This window comes from Perca fluviatilis, chromosome 2, assembly GCF_010015445.1.
Source record: "Perca fluviatilis chromosome 2, GENO_Pfluv_1.0, whole genome shotgun sequence".
In the NCBI taxonomy this organism is placed as follows: domain Eukaryota; kingdom Metazoa; phylum Chordata; class Actinopteri; order Perciformes; family Percidae; genus Perca; species Perca fluviatilis.
The window spans coordinates 39,324,016-39,341,277 of NC_053113.1; the positions used below are offsets into that span (position 1 = coordinate 39,324,016).

General features: G+C 41.3%; 1 protein-coding gene across 5 annotated transcripts in view; it reads left to right on the forward strand.

Annotated features, from left to right (window-relative positions):
- Positions 1 to 17,262, forward strand: part of stard13b (StAR-related lipid transfer (START) domain containing 13b) — a 90,573-nt gene that overhangs the window by 45,546 nt on the left and 27,765 nt on the right. The window contains exon 1 of one of the 5 annotated variants that reach the window (XM_039781278.1): positions 5,946 to 6,103. The exons of 3 other annotated variants lie outside the window; for them this stretch is intronic. In XM_039781278.1, the coding sequence (XP_039637212.1) occupies positions 5,980 to 6,103 (124 nt within the window). In that variant the 5' untranslated portion in view covers positions 5,946 to 5,979. Of the gene's footprint in view, positions 1 to 5,945; positions 6,104 to 12,445; positions 12,682 to 17,262 lie in introns of those variants that run through there. One more of the 5 variants, XM_039781270.1, reaches the window with a different exon arrangement.

The following is a 17,262-nucleotide window of genomic DNA, read 5'->3' on the forward strand; positions in this document are numbered from 1 at the left end:
TTCACTCTCTCCGGATGGAGCGATTTATCTGGATAGTTTTTTTTTTGTTTTTTTTTAACGATGACAAACCGGAATGAAAACAAGCCGAACTGAAATATGAGTAACGAGGCTATTTTTCAAATGTAAGGAGTAGAAAGTACAGATAATTGTGTGAAAATGTAAGGAGTAGAAGTAAAAAGTCTGCTGTAAAATAATTACCCCAGTAATAGATACCCAAAAGTTCTACTTAAGTAAGGTAACCAAGTATTTGTACTGACACCTCTGGGTATTAAAGGGGAGGGGGGAAGACATGCAGGAAAACCGTCACAGATCGGACTCTAACCCCGAACCTTCTGCATATGTGCGCCCGCTCCACCGACTAAGCTAACCGGCCACACACACATGCATCTTTAATGAAACTGATCATTCATTGGCTGATGTTTTAGACAGAGATAATGAAAGCACAAAAGAGTGGAGGCATTAAAAAAAAAAACTATTTACTTTTTCTTGTATATTGAAAATAGTTTTCTTCTGTGTTGCTGACATGACATGAGCTTTGTGGCCTGAGAATAACGTGTTTACACAAACGTTGATAGCACTTTGGTTTCTATTAAATGGAAATGTTCTTTATACTTCTGCTAGAATTTTGAGAATTATATGTAGCAGATTGGGACCTTTGGAGGAAAACTGTAATTTCAAATAGGGCTCTAAATGTCAGACATCTGTCATATAAGAGGGGGAACTACAAGCCCTACAGAAGGTTTAATTTTAAGCAGCTGTTATTTTCCCCGTTGGTCTTTGTCAGACTCTTAACTCCAGCTTCTCTCTTGGGACGACGCTCATCTTGAAATATAAACAACAACTTCCTGTTTGAATTTGTTTCATGGAGGCTAATGTCATGCTACAGTAAGCTGTAATTTATGAAGAGTTATCCTGTCAGCTGTGTTTAATGGTGATTGCTGTGAAGATGCCTTGGAGCACAACTCCCCTAATGTGCATTTCACATCACCAGAAAGGTGATGGAAATTAGTCCCTGGTGAAAAAAAGATACTTACACCCAGCTTGAAAATGACTTACAATCAATAAAACACGAGTTTGTTTTCCATTTGCCACCAAACGAGTGAAATGGAGGCAGAAATGTTCCTCTGCGATTAGATCCTCGTTGCTCTGATAGAAACCAGGTGCTGGACAGTGGTGTAAATGGTTTCCCATGCATTTTTGGGGGCAACGCAGCCTTAACAGATTCAGACCTGACAGCATTACATGCTTTGTCATTCAATGAAACAATAGCCACGTACGCTTGTCATGCCAGTTTTACATTCTTCAAGCCTCTTTATACAAACCTTGACCCCAGCGAGCTTTTAGCATTTTTATGACATTGAAACAAACTTTTTAGTTTTTCTATTTCTACCTGCCTCAGTGTTGCAGTTTAATGCAAAAACGTCAAGTTATGTAACAACATGGATAAACATAATGGATGAGTCGTGTGAAAATCTGCATATTCTTTATTATTATCTCTATTTTGAAAACAGGTTTGATGTAATGTCTAATTTGTTTGAGAATTAATGATTCTATCAAGAACAACTTCCACTTAAGGGAGAAAACCATGACGTTACAACACACAGCCCTCTAAGAAAACAGAATTAGTGGCCACTTTAATGGATTGGGACCAAAGTCAACTCCTCCTTCCCCAACCCCATAATCTAAACCCAGATATACACCACATGTGTGGCTGCTCTGGAAAAATGAACTCGACTTGGGAATATATGGTCAGGAAATTTATAGCACATGCCTGGGACGAGCCCTCAGGGGCCGGTGGGGGGTGGAGATGGAGGGAAGGTCTCTCCACTCGCCGAGCCTTGTTTCCATTAGGCTGGGAAGAGCAGGCTCCCAGACTATTCAAGAGGGCTTGGTGTAAGACCTCCTGGCCAACAACATGACCCAATCACGGAGGAGAAACCAGTTTCCTCACATCTGGGATTTTCCCACTGTAGCTAAGGGGCAGAATTCCACATCAGTCACCGGACGGACACAGTGCACACACACTCAAACTCTGGAATTTAAGATAACTTGGATACAAATAAATATGTGTGTCTCTGTATGTTGGGAAGGGAGATGGCGAGAGAGAGAGTGGACAAAAACTAGCCCAGGAAATGTGGCCATTTTTCAGGGATAACGGGAAAAACGAGCTCTCTAAAAAGCCGGCCGGCCAAAATAAACAAGTGGTTGAGTCAGCGAAAGGGAAAACATTCTCAAGCTGATTGATGTTTCCTCTCCTTGCATCTGCTATTACTTTTCACTGCCAAGGACCGCTCCAGAACCTAAGTCATCGTCTAGCCACAATGATCCTTGCAGCCATAATGCTCATCTTTATTGTACAAGTTTTTTTTTGTTTTTAATAAAGTAAGAAAGGAGAGGCACAGCGGTGGGCTGCGTTTACCTCTCTGGTGATTCATGTCGAGAGAGGTCAGAACCTTGTTGCTGCGCTTCCTCCATCACTTTTACTGTCAGGGGCTGACAGGAACGCTATTGTCTGTCTGTCTGTCCATTCCTGCCTTGTTAGTCAACTTGGCATCTAGAACACTCATTCGTTATCCTGTTTTCAGGATATATATATCAACCAAAGGATTAGTAAAATGATGTACAGATGATGTTTTCTAGATTGTTTATAGGTTCTGTATGAAGTTAATGCCTTCACTTTTGTAGGAAATAGACTATCGGTATTATTTTGAATTAAGGATTAATTTATAAGCGGTTTTGTGTTACATTTCCAGAATTTGCGTGTTAACGTTAAGCCTTTTTTCTCTGTAAGCTTCCCTGTTTGTGTGACCAGCGGAAAACAAGGTGCTTGACTCGGCCTAACCCTGACCCTTCCTGAAAGGGCAAAGGATCAAATGAAGTGTGTGTGTGTGTGTGTGTGTGTGTGTGTGTGTGTGTGTGTGTGTGTGTGTGTGTGTGTGTGTGTGTGTGTGTGTGTGTGTGTGTGTGTGTGTGTGTGTGTGTGTGTGTGTGTGTGTGTTTTGTCTGTCCTCCAAGCTGCATTTTTAGTCTGGGGTGTCAACAAGTAGGGCTATATATAGCAACATGCTGATCAGCGGTGAACAGGTTCCTCCCTCTGACCCACGCTGAACCAAAAAAGCCTCCATGTTTTCTCACATCATTCTTAAACGTTCATTCTTTTCATTCCAAACCTTAAGATTTACAGTGACAAATTCAGTTAGATCCAAATGCAAATGAAAAGCTGTCGCGCTCTGAGAGTTATTTAGTTCCTGCGCCGCAAATAAGCAGATGGTTTTGATGTTTTGCTTCGTAGGAGGGTACAATCTATGATGTTTCTGTTATTCCGTCTTCAGAAGAGAGTCTTAACCTAAAATATGCAGATGTTAATGTTTTTTTCATGTCGGATCCAGTAAGATCAGAGCAGTTTACTGGGTCTCCTCTTATTCCTCCTGGCTGCACATAATTTCACTTTTAGATGGAACAAATGGAAAACTGAGCCCTTCATTAATATTCTCCCCTCAGCTGCACACTCCTGTCTCACTATGTGACTTTGTAATAATCTGTAAATCACCCGTCCTGCTCGGTGGCAAATGGGCTCTATCTCCTTATTGAAATGAAGTAATGTTAGCTCAGCTTCACACAGAGAGGGCAAGCTGAGGTCAGCAGAGATTTGCTCATTTAAGAAACTGTCAATCTTCAGCCAGTCACTTTGTGTTAAGACTGTGTGTTTATTATGGTATTAAACCTGTTATAACAGTAATCCCAGCTGGGGAGGAAAGAAATGAATACAGCCGATATGATATCACGGCTCCCAGGTCATGCGCTGCCTGAATGGGCACACAATAATAGGAGGAAATTCCTAAAATAATTATGGTATAATGATTACTGAAGCTGGTGTCTAGTATGCAGCCTCACAGAAGATCGTATCATGTTTACTTTTTTTGTTTTTCTTATTTATTTCACCGTCTGCGGTGCAAGATATTGTGACAACAAAAAGTAATGAAACCGAGCCAATGTTTGTGCTGAAGGGGTGACCTACTCTAGCCTACCTGGGGAGAACTCGCTGAACTCTAAAATAACAGACGACATCCTGCTGATGGGAAATGTAGGTCAAAATCCTAATAATAGTTAATAACTAGGTCCATGTCAATCAAATGTTTTCGAAGCATCCCCCCCCCCCAAAAAAAAAGGATACCAAGAAAAACCTTTACAATACAGTTTAAAGGAAATAATAGATGCATTAAGTGCTATGATTGTGAAGCTATTGATCACCACGGAGACAGGATTCCCTATAACTGAACATTTCTGAACATCTTACTGTTTCTGGGATGATAATAAAATAAGAGACTGGACTAGAGAAAGTGATTGCTGAGTTTGGAATTGTGTCATATGAGAGCTGAGGTGTGTGTGTGTGTGTGTGTGTGTGTGTGTGTGTGTGTGTGTGTGTGTGTGTGTGTGTGTGTGTGTGTGTGTGTGTGTGTGTGTGTGTGTGTGTGTGTGTGTGTGTGTGTGTGTGTGTGTGTGTTGAGCGGTTCGCAGCTTGTGATGCATTCAGGTGCTCTACGTAGATCTCTATTTCCTACTTCAGAGTCTTAAATTTGAACTGTTGGAGGCACTTCTGATCTAAAAAAAAATAATAATAAATAAAGAGACAGAATGTATTTGGATTTGCAACTTTGTCAGGTGCTTGTTTTATTCCAGTGATCATGTGACTTGAGGTTGGAGATTAAAGGGGAAATGGACATTGGAGAAATGGACATTAGACATGGCATCCAGACATGGTTGTATCTTACATCACAGCATTGTTACAACTACTATTTTGTCATCTTAATCGACTGTGGTATTTCTGCTATTTGCAGCTGCAGTCTCAAGGACAGTGTAAGGAAATGCTTTTTGAATGGTTACTTCATCCACGTTGTACTTCTGAGATGTACATTTCTACATTATATTACTCTATCATTTTAGTTTATATGGATTTAAAACGTGTTGCCCACTATAATTACTTATTTATGTTATTGTGTATTATTAATGATTATGCTTGTTACGTGTTCTATTTATTAAAAATTAACAAAAGCCAATACATATGGGGTTTCCTCCCCAGGAGTTTGCTCAACATAGGCTACTGTATCTCCAACAGTCCTGTGAGATCAATATTTTTTTGACCAGAACATTGCATGGTTATGGAAACGTTCAGGGAAAGTTCTTTTAGTGTTCTTTGGGATGAATCATCATGCGGGAACCATCAGTATTCACACAACCATGACCGAAGATTATATGGAGGCCTCCTTGTGATCTTTTCCAAAGGTTGCATCAAATATTGCCGAGGGGGAACCTTCATGGGACATTACAGAAAAGTTTTCTAGGTCATAAAGTGTGACATTTAATATCAAACAAAGCTTGACATTCAATAGCCCACATAGGCTACATATCATAAATAGACCTACTTATATAAGCTACATGTTATGGAAAATAGCAATTATAAAATGATGATCAATTTCACCATCTGTTGCCATCAGTGCTCCAAGCTCCATTCCTCCTTTCCAGTCATACTCTGGCATTTTGTTAGCTGGATCATGTGTGCTCAGTTGATAATTCCCATATTTCCCGCAGCATTTGAAGGTATCACGGCTGAGTAGCGCTCGCTGTGCGTGGATCCCTTCACACACATACACACACAAACACACACACATACAGGCGCACACACACATCTGGTATGAAGTGTGAAGTCTGTCTTGGTGCTTTACAATCACTCTACAACTTTTACTCGTTTTATCGATTTTCGTTCTAAGCGAGAGGAATATATTTATTTTTCCACAAAATGTTGACAACTGCGTTTGAAGAGCGGGCTCCAAAGTCAGGTTTGCTGCTGCTGTAGTGGAAACAAAGTTTCTAACCGGGAAAAGGAAAGGTGCTTTTCTGCTGGAGACTTTAACATAACGGTTTTTTTTTTTTTGTGGAACGAGGAGGATTTAGTTATTATGTCCGAGTGGAGGATTTGCCATGACATCTAGAAGAAACTCCTCGAAGCTGAAGCTCCGGCGCTCTTTCAGCGAGCAGCTGCGGAGCTCCACATCCAAAGCCTGGGACTTACTCTGGAAGAATGTCAGAGAGCGGAGACTGGCAGGTCAGTAGCCCGCTGCAGGCGCACCCTAGCCCGCTGAGAGAGCCAACACAGAGGGCATGTCATTCATTTGGATAGCAGTAATCTGAATGACATAGGCTAAGTCATGGTGTGCATTAAGTGTCATCACAGTGGTGCTGCAACCGGGTTAATTGTAGTCTAGAGGGGAAAATGTATTTTTGAAAACCGTATTAATTTGTCTTGTTAGGCTATTGGATTTTGTTTGTCTAATGAGTTTAGGTGCAGTATAGTAATACATCTAGGCTATTTATCCTAAATTGATAGATATTCATTGTGCATGTTGTCCAATGCATTTAAACAAATTTAAGTTCTAATAATTTTTCTATTGAAGTTGTGTGCTGTTGAGTAGTCCTAAATAAAATCCCACCGATTGTCATATTGCTTTTAGGTCAGTGTCATATAGTGGTCCAACTGTATTTACTTTTATAAAGCTGTGGGAAAAAGTTGGACGATTTTTGGAAATGGATTGGAGATTTAAGGGTACATTTGAGTCTTTTTTTCTCGTTTGAGCTCCATAGGCTAATGGTTTTGAAAATGTAAAGGCTAATGCATCTCAATGGGTTGTATGTGATTGTAATGCCAGGCTAAATACAAAAACAATATAATCAACTTATAACTTTTTGCACACGTGTAAGAAATCCTTGACTACATGGCATTATTGAACACTGCTATTCTTTCTCCATTCTCAATGACCACGGGCCTGCTACTGCCGCAGGGTGGCGCTGATGAGTGGGTTTCACTGGGAAATGGAAAGCTGAGTGAGAGTGGACAATATTTGATGTTTGATTTGTGGTTTAAAGGGTTCCACGTGCTCATAGAGCACCTTAAATTAACAATAAAACTAATTCAAACATAATTTTCTCTCTTTCTATCTATCTATCTATCTATCTATCTCCATCTATCTATCTATCTATCTATCTTTCCCTCCATCTATCTATCTATCTCTCCCTCCATCTATCTATCTATCTATCTATCTATCTATCTATCTATCTATCTATCAAGCAGATAACTTTAATTATTTTATTTAATCTTTTGTAGCTTGTCATATATTTTCACTTTTCATTCGTTTACTGTTTCTGTAGTGTATATGATAATATTGCGGATCTTTCACTTTCTATCACTTTCTTTGAGATAGTATAGACCATTTCATTTGACATGATAATATACTATATATCATTACAAGTTTATCTCCCTTTACTCTGTTTTATTATATGAATACATTGCTATCAATAAACTTAAAGACCTGCAGTTTTCCTAGCAATTCAATTAAAATGAAATGGTCTAATCCATATTTTCTTAAATCTCTTAAAATGCACCTGTCTCTCTGGAGGACAAGACATATTGTGCCGCCAAGCATTGTTCAGTCACACCGAACGTTATTGTTATTAAAGTCCCAAATTAAGTCTCTTCAAACCGACATTATAGTTCCTGAATGATGTGTATTGGTGACATTTGAAGAATGGGATAGAAACTTAATAGGTAAGATATTGCTTCAAATAAGGGAGGGGGGGCGGGCGATATATGTGCATAGCCTAAAGTGTAGATAATTGTTTTTGGATATAACTTTAAAGCTACTTTGGGAAACATTTGAAAGAATCACTGAAGATTTTAGGTGAATGCCCTGGTGCAATGATTCTGTCAAAGGTCTTGAGAGTGTGTGAAGAGTGGAAATCAATCGTTTGTGCAGTAACCTAAGTCTACCACTAGGTGCTGTGAATTGACCACACATCAGCTCCTTGTGTGGGAAAACCGCATAAATCACAAAACAGCTCCGTCTTCCTCATGTCATACAAATAGAGACAAGACCAAGTGTGTTCACTTTGTTTGGCAGGGTTCAAAACTGCTGTTCAGCTCTCACACAAAGCTGTTGTATTTTGTACAGAAAGTATGACTCGTGCTCCGCTCAGCTGTGTGTGCTGAGGCACGATACTGAGTCCTGCGCTGCGTTGATATTAGACACATTAACACTGCATTCTTTTCTCTGCCGTCTCGAGGCCTTGAGCTGCTTATATACAGTACACATTGAACAAGTGGACACATATAGACCTGATGCACTGACTTGACAGATGCATTAAAAGTTATGGATATTGTTACACTCGGTTTGATCCCTGCAAGGAAGTTCCCTACTTCTTTTTTGCTTTCTGTGACTATTTATGTTGATTAGGAATATCGCATCAGGCTGCAGCCAAGGCTGATGTGATATTTAGGGCAGACAGGAGAAAACTTAATCTTTCATGTCCAAAACATTTAAGGGAAATCAGAGAGATTTATACAAAATGTAGGTCAGGTGTTTTAGACCCCTGGCCGCTGATTTCTAGCTCTTTAGAGCTGATATGGTGGCCAATCAACAAGGAAATCCAGTTGTGTCACATCACAGATGGTCAGTCTATCAGATAAGAAGCGTGGAGCCTTTGCATGAAACATTATTATTTGACTGGGATACTCTATCTGTACCCCGCTGCTTTGTTCTGCAGTGAGCAAATATTTAAAAAGACACGGCCGGGTTCATCTACTCCTGTGTGATTAATAGGTGTCAACTGGCACAGGCTAAGAGCCAAATACAGATGGATGTGAGCTGTCAGATTCCATAGAGAAGCATGCATATCACAAAGCTTTTTTAATTAAAGGAAGATATGCATGAAATCTTTTTACACCGTGTGTGGGTTTGACTTTGAGTTGAGTCGATTTCTCAACTCCCACAGATGAATGAAAATACAGGATACTGTGAAACACTATCCGAGAAATTTGATTTCCTCTTGAGCTGTAACTTAGGCAAATCAGATATATTAAAATAGTAAATTTGGTGGCCAGGTTGGTTCAGTGGGTATAGCAGGCGCACATGTACTGAGAAGTTTATGCCTCGGCGCAGAGGTCCAGGGTTCGAATCCGACCTGTGACGATTTCCTGCATGTCTTCCCCCCCAACCTCCCCTTTTTTGAATAACACAACAATATAAAAGCCTTAACTGTGAAAAGGCACTGCCGAAATGTTAGGAAAGAAAATAGGAGATGATGAGAAAATTGTTGAGATCATTAACGAGCGAGGGGACAGTTAGTGTTTTATAATGCATTGTTAAGTTATTTTTTTTGGAGTTATAATCAGCCATATTAGTCAAAGTGCTCAGCCAGATCGTCCCTCATGTAATTGGAAATCATGACAATGCCCCTATACTTAAATTGGATATGATGTGAAATCTATTCACCCCCAATTTTAATTCAAGAAGCATACCGTGCCTCTTCCATATCTTATTTATTTCCTGTACATTTTATTTTTACATACTATTATTTGTACTCATATATTACATAATTACATGCAAGTTAGAAGCCTGAATATCCTGGGACACACATGTTTTGGGGAAAACCCAGCAGCTGCTCGAGGGGTGCTTGCTTCTAAAGATGAGATTAAGTTCTGAATAATGATGCATGGGTTGATCCTCATTGTGTTGCAGTGTGTTAAAAGTCTGCGGTGTAGAGCACCTGCCACCTCGTCCACCGGATAGGGTCATTATAAGGGGGCTTCTCAAATGCTTCAGGTTACCTGCACAAGGGCTCAGCGGATCTGCGGCATTAAAGTGTGATTTACATCCAGATCTGAGCTCAGAATTCAGACATTTGGTGGCTCATGAGGTGGAAATCTAAAGTCACACTGGAGCTTTTCTTAAGCCTTAACCACAGGAAATGTAGCCACGCCAGAGCCAAACTGCCCGGTGCAGATTACATATGTCTGCTGCTGCTGAATCAGACCACATCAGAGCAGTGTCTAACCCCCACTCAACTGCCTCCATACTCATCCTTTGTGGGCCCCAAGCTTTGAGTCCATGATTCAGAATATACAGTACATTTCCCTTTTGTAATGCCACCTGTCTGAAGCTGGAGTGCTGGAGCAGAGAATTAATAAAGGCTGGACATGCATTAAATGGCTGCATTACAGTTGCATTTCAACATGGCTTAGTTTGTCATCACACAGTAACAATAACTGCCTTTATTGTGATAAACAATCAAATCCACACTGTCAAGCTGGCAGGCATGTTACAGAGCCTCCGTATATGTTTGAGTGTGTGTAATGTGAGTCTGGATTCCTGTTGCCATGCTGTATAGCAGTTGAGCTCTGAAACCTAGACAGAGGCATGTTGGGACAAGTTTGATAAGGGTTGGAGTCACTGTGCCTGACACACAACACTCCCACTAAGGACACACCACTGCCATTTCTTCATGGCATGCGGCACAAAGTTAAACACAGTGACATCCAAAGGGAATACTGGAGCTCTCGTAGCTCTTTCACAATCCCCGCTGAGGTATTTGAGTGCAGACAGAGACGAAAACACAGTTAATCTCATTCATTATGATGTTCCATAGCAGCGGGTGATTGATTCCATAATGTGATATGTACGATGCGCTGAGTGAATTTCTTCGTCTAGACGGAGAGGGAAGAAGAAAACACAGACATGGGTTCAGAGAGATCGCGCTGTTGCCAACATGCTGCCACTCATGTTTTAGCATCTGACACCTGAAGCGATCCTTTTACAGTATGAATGAACACAGGTGTTTGTGTGTGTAAAAAAAAATGAGTCACCGCCCAATGAAATCATCCAAATAGTGTAACACCATCACCTAGTACCTTTTAAAAAAGCAACAATCACATATTTAAATAGCTCCACCTGAGTGTGTGGAGAAGGCCATTAAACCCAGAAGAAGTTTATGAAAACGTACAGCGGGCTCTGAAGTGTGCTGCTGAATTGTCGTCTTTGTGAGCTTAATCTAGGCTGGATTTTGCCAGCCAGGGAGCGAAACAGACAGAGGCTGTGTTTGACTTGGTCGCTTGCCCATATGGGCTCTATTCACATGTATGGCGCCATGCTTATACCGGTACTACACAGGCAAGCCTGTATGCAGCGGGGAGGCCAGGACAGTCAGAGGGAGAGTGGCAGGGGCCCTGAGTGGTGCTGGGTGGGTCGGCTTGTGCGGATGTGGACTTTACTTCAGGTGTGAGGAGATTGTTGTTCCATGTTCTAAACTGGCTGATACGAGTAGACTTTTAAAGCAGAAAAGCACGAGTGCCATTCTCCCTCTCTCTCCCCTTTCATGTCTAAGCTATCCTATCAAATAAGATGCCAAAAAGAATCATCTCAAAAACACACACAACCAGCCTATATGCAAAAGGTACGCTGAATACTGCTACCTATAGGCATGTCGCTACAGTCTTATTAGGAGTTAAATACCGCCTAATTAGTTATTTTGTAGCTTGTGCAGCTGAAATTGGCTAGAGACGCTCGGTTGCTAACAATGGCTTTAAGCCGAGTCTTGAGCAGAAAGCAGAGCAGTAGCCTAACATTAACGTTAATCAAAACGTAATTTTCAGGTATCAAACTGTGAAATATATTTGTGTAATATGTCAATAACTGGGTGAATAGAATCCTAAATGTTACTAAAAATGTTACAAAAATCCATCTTTTCTCCGACTCGTAGTATTGTGTGACTAAAAGAACGCAACAACCCGCGGTTATTCGTTTTTCGACACGGATGTGACGTCACGCTCAAGCTACTAGTCGCGATTACAAGACAAAAAGAACGCACCATTAGAGCTGTCCACTTGGTTGGATCACTCAGGACAGATGTTAAAAGCAGGTCTAAACAGGCCCTGAGTGATCGGATCACAATGCGTCACACCTGTACTTAGAGCTGTCCACTTGTGATCCGATCACTCAGATTGGATTTTAATACCAAGTGAAAATGGGGCCCAGGTCACTCATATGTATTCAAGCTAAAATCTCTTTTTGTCCCTGGAGGAGGTGACACTTTTAGGAGACCTGCTGAGAGGCCTTCCTGTGGCTGGAGCTAGGGGTTATGTGGTGGGGGTGGGGGAGCAGAAATTAGCATTCTCCAACCAGGAAAACAACTTCTCCCTTTCTATCTCTCCTCTGTAGTTTTCTGTAAAATGGCACAGGCTCACTCTCGCCCAGGAAACTTGGCACCTGTGTGACCAGCAACAGCAGAAGAGTTGTTCTAGTGCAGGGCGCGTCTAAAAAACACTATTTTTGTAAGCCCTCCCACAGCACTCTTTCTTCCACTCGTGCTCTCCTTACTCAGTTCATAGGCATTCCAATGGTATTTATATTTCCCTCCAGAGCAGGGGGAAGTTGACAAGCGTTCACACAGACATTGGATTCAGCTCAGCAAGGTGGGCAGTTCTCCAACTGCTCCCTTCCCATTGGCCTCCCTGTGGTCACATGAGGCTAAAGGGTTGGCTCTCCTCCCCCTAGGCTCTGCTCTGCCGTCCTTCTCAGCTCACTTTAGGCTTTTTGCGCCTGTACGTGAAGTTTTCTGTTGAGGGGAGAGTGTGTGGGTGAGTGTGTATCAGCCAGCAGTCAGGGGCTTGTTTGGGGTACAGTGTTTCAGTTATGTTTCGGGAGCTCCCAGAGTCCACAGGCAGCGAGTGTCTCGGGAGTATGACTCCAGAGACTCAGGATTTCTACCTGAGAATGGACCATCACCACAGACGCTCTGGGTACAGGCTGGGCAGGATCATCGCCAGGCAGCAGCTCCTCAAGAAGATCGCCGGAGGTAGGAGAGGTGTCTGGATAGAAGTGACAGTTCAGACTGTTGTCTGACTCTTAGAAATCAGACTTCTATTTTTAGCTTTGGCTGAAGAGCCAGCTGTTAAGTATTCTGTTGAAATGAATCCTTCTTTTTCATAACTCCCGGAATGCTCGGAGTAACAGCTCAGCAAGCTGGTAGTCAAAACATGTAATGAAAAAGATATGACTCGTACAGTACGTATGAATATGACAAGACAGGATAACCTGGTGGCAAGTGAGCAAGGGCATCGTTGTGTTTGTTTGGGATCAGCTGATTGTCTTTGTCAAATGTCAGTTCGTATCTCTGGCTTTTTTTCCTTGTGCACTTGTTTCCAGATAAAAGTGGGATTCAATCAAACTAATCTTTGGAAGACAAATATAGTGGTAACAAAGTGTGTGTGTTTGTGCGTGTGCCTCTGCAGACAAAGCCAAACTTGACCTTCAGTCAATAGGCAATCCAGGGTGCAGTGGTGTGGTGAATAATTAGTATTGACTGACTATAAAGAACAGCGACAGGTGATAAGCTATAGGATCAGTTACGTAACAAGAGGTAAGCCCACAGTGTAAACAAGAGATATCAATGAATGTCTTGGCTGACAGTTTTACAAGCCCTCAGCTCATTTGTGGACTGCTGTATGCAGCCAGGAGAGCAATAGTGGTGCCTGACCCCCTCCCATTCATCTTTCGCAAAGGCCTGTAACCTCTCGCCTTTGCTTTTACCTGGAGATTTAAGGTCCCCAGGCCAGGGAGGGGGCAGGGCAGCATAACAATAGAGAGGAGAGGACAAAGCTACATCCGTATCGACTTCTAAAATGCTTTTAAAGACGCATGTCATTTTTAATAAATGTCCCATAGTTACGTGTCTATGTGCATAGTTTGTTCATGTGCAAATGTATGGCGAAGCATGTGTACAGAGCATGCTTGTATGGGTATATGTAATATTCACCTATTTGTGTGTATGCATACAGTATATTTATACACATTTATGTTTTCAAATTGGTTTCTATTGTCTTGCATGACTATTGTTATTCTATTATTGAAATATGCTGCTCTGTTTTAATAATTATTTTTCCTATTGCCTCATTTATCTGTTTTTATTGTCTTCTATGGCACTTTTTAACATCTGTTTTGAAAAGTGATATATCATTACATTTATTATTATTACTATTATTATTATTTTTATGAAGCACTACTATTCCTGCAAAGGGTGGCTGCGTTTTATAACAGAAGCAGCTTCATCGTCTTTAGTCATCAGATGGCAACCCACAGCATAGTTCTCTCAATCACTGTAACGAGAAGTGTGAGTCAGATAATGCAGCCACTTGTGTGGGCAATGTTTCCTGTATCACCACAGAGGACTGAGGCAGCGCAGGAGGCTTTAGTTGTGATTATGAGGATGTGAAGGATACGCAGCTTACTGTTGGATGGATGTGTGGAGATGTCCTGGAGCTGTGCGTATGTACGCTAGTTTTCGGGAGGAAATCTCCATGATCTTGTGTTGTGTGTTTGCAGGCGTGTGCAGTCATGTAACCTGGCATGTGCTTTTTTTAGATTACAGATGTCTGCTTTGACAGCAAACCATCAATTTAGGTGATCTGTGTCAAGGACAGACAATATGTACAAATACATGTTTGAAGTGGGTTTATGATGAAGCTATTTTAACAGCTTTTACTTTACACGTTTATTGTCAGGTGGGACTTTTTAAATACTTTTAAATATTATGTGCTTTGATTTCACTGCAGTCTGGGTATATATTTACTTTTGACTCATTTGACAGTTTTAATTGCACAGTTTGGCATTTTCTGTGTGGATTCAAACTGCTTTCAAAGTGACCAAAGATAACGTTAACTTTGGAACTGTTTCTTCTTAATATCATGTCCTCATGTCTCCTCCTGTTCGGATGTCAAAGTGTCCTTGAGCGAGACACTGAACCCCACGTTGCTCCCTGGGTGCTTTACAGCAGCCCACCGCTCCTCATGCTTAGGATGGCTTAAATGCCGAGGTCAAATTAGACCTAGTTGTGCTGTGAACAATTGCATGTGACAATAATGTTTAAAATTCATAAATCAGCTTAATTGTTAATATTCCACCTAATGTATTCAATCATCCTCCTCAACTTCAATTTAAAAAGCAGTCTGTTTCAGCTAAATGTATGTATTAAAAATCACAACAATCCAATTGCTGCAAATGTAGAAAAAAAACAATGTATATGTGAAGAGGTGTATTGCATTCAGCCAGAGTGTACCAGATGTGTTGAATAAAATGTGAAATGTACCTACATTAACTAACAGAAAACAAAGGCTGCAAACCACAATGTTAAAGGAACACGCCGACTTATTGGGACTTTGTCTTATTCATAAGTGATTAGCACAACACCTGAAAAGCACCGTTGTTACTCTCTGCTCCTCACCACGGGGCTGCTCAGGTGCTGCGAGCAAATCACTCCGCCCAAGTAGCAGAAGTAGCAGTGCTTCGCCTTCTGAGAATATAGTTCCCAGTATGTATACGGTTAGAAGACGGCTGTGTCTCATGTGACCTTGTTATTTGTACACCCTGTGACTCTACAAATCACAACATGTAAAGAGGAACATGTTGGCATCATTTTGTCACTTATTGGGAGCAGTAGGCTAGATGGAGCCGGTTACCTCCAGGATCTGTGCTAAGCTAGGCTAGCGGTGGGGGCGTCAGACAGAGTTACGACACTCACCGAGATGAGAAGGGTATGTATGGACTCATCTAACTCTGGGGGATACGGTGAATAAGACAAAGTCCTAATAAGTCGGCATGTTCCTTTAACTGTCCAGTGAATTAATCCCATGTAATATCAAGCAGTCTCTTTAATAAAGTAAATACAAACTTTACTAATGCTCCTTACACAAGGTGGATAATACAGTTACCTCAGAGATGTCTGTTTCTAAGAAGATAAAAGACAAAAGAAATAGTTTTCCAACTATTTAATTGGTTGTCTTAAGTGCTATAATTATGCAATCTTAAGCAATCTTCTTGCCTAATTTTGGTAGTTTCAGTTTTTTAATTCTGACTTGCCTTAAATGCCTTAATTGAGCAATTTACTTGCACTATGGCAGTTTTTCTCAAGAGCGCAGCATTTTAACCCTGCACTAATATCTTATTTCCTTTCAAACCTTATGTCTCACCTTGTGTGAGGCGTACATGTTTGAAATGCAAGGGATAACCGCGAGGTAGTATTTTTAGGGACTGCGGTGCAGAGCCACAGGATTGATCTTCTTGTGTTGCAGTGGCTCCTGCATTCCAGCTGGCCAGCCCTGTTGACATAGCAGGTTGAAAGTGAGAGGGGGCCATGGCGATGGGCAGAGTTCCTCATGTATTGTTTCACCCCAAATTCCAGGGAAGCCTGCGGGGTCTTAGTCATGTTTCCGATTTGATGGCCTTTCAAAGCCACCAGAGCTATGTGTGTGTGTCTCGTCAGTCCACTGTGATTAGCTACTGACAAAGCACCAGGACAGACTGAAGACCCACACATCCCTGTTGTCTGACCAGTATATCTCATCAGCTTGGAGAGCCGGTGGATAGAAATGCATAGCTGTGTGATCTAAGATGAGAAGAAACAGGCTTTTGAGTGCTGCACACTGGTATTGTTTTGCAAGGGAAAGGGCCTGTTTTCATTGTGGAGGAATGTGTCTCCTTTCATGAAAGTATTCCTCGGATATTGGAGGAGTATTATTCCATATTCCATCACTCTGGAAGGACTGCTGTTTGTGCAGCTTTCTGCTCTGTCTGCCTCGATTCTTCTCTGCTCGGCCCATCTAAAGTCCAGATTCTCAAGATTTTCACATTTGGTGTTGCTGCTCATGCATTTAACCTACCGCATGTGTCCAATATACCCTTAATTTACACATAGCATTCATACTGTCGAACACAGGCCATCATTTGTTAGTCAATGAGATATTCATGCCATCACTGAGAAAACATTTCTTTATTAGTTTACCCACATTTTTATCAAATCACTGTAGTTTTTCAAAATAGATAGAAAGTTACAGTGTATGCTGCTTGTGCATATGGCTTTTAAAAAGAATGTATTTGTATTATTCAGGTCTCATAGGAGACATTGTTTGTTTTTCTGTAGGTTGTGGTTGTGAGTATGGAATTTATGGAATATCAGAGTATATTGAGATGTACTGAGGTGTGTTTCATACGTGAAACTTGACTGATTTAACATTGATTTTAGCAAATGCCAGAATGAATAATTCACCATCTCATAGTATTATGTCCACATATAGTTTAGAACTCAAATATTTATTGTATAATGCAGATGATGGCCTTCAGCTGTTTCCCTTGTGCACCGAGCTGGACTGTAGTGAAAACCAGACTACTCCCAGATGGTTCACTTCTGTAGAAGTGTTCCTGTTTAGGCAAAGAAGAGTCCTGTAAACTTCATCTGGGCTTCTGTGGAAACCCTGAGCAGCTGGATGCTTCACCGTGACTAAAAGCTTCCTGGCTGTTCTTTTCCTTTTTGAGGAGCTGTTGTGTTTCAGACAAGAAGCTCTGTCCAGAGTGACCCCTCCATGGCCCTTCTTCATGGCTTATT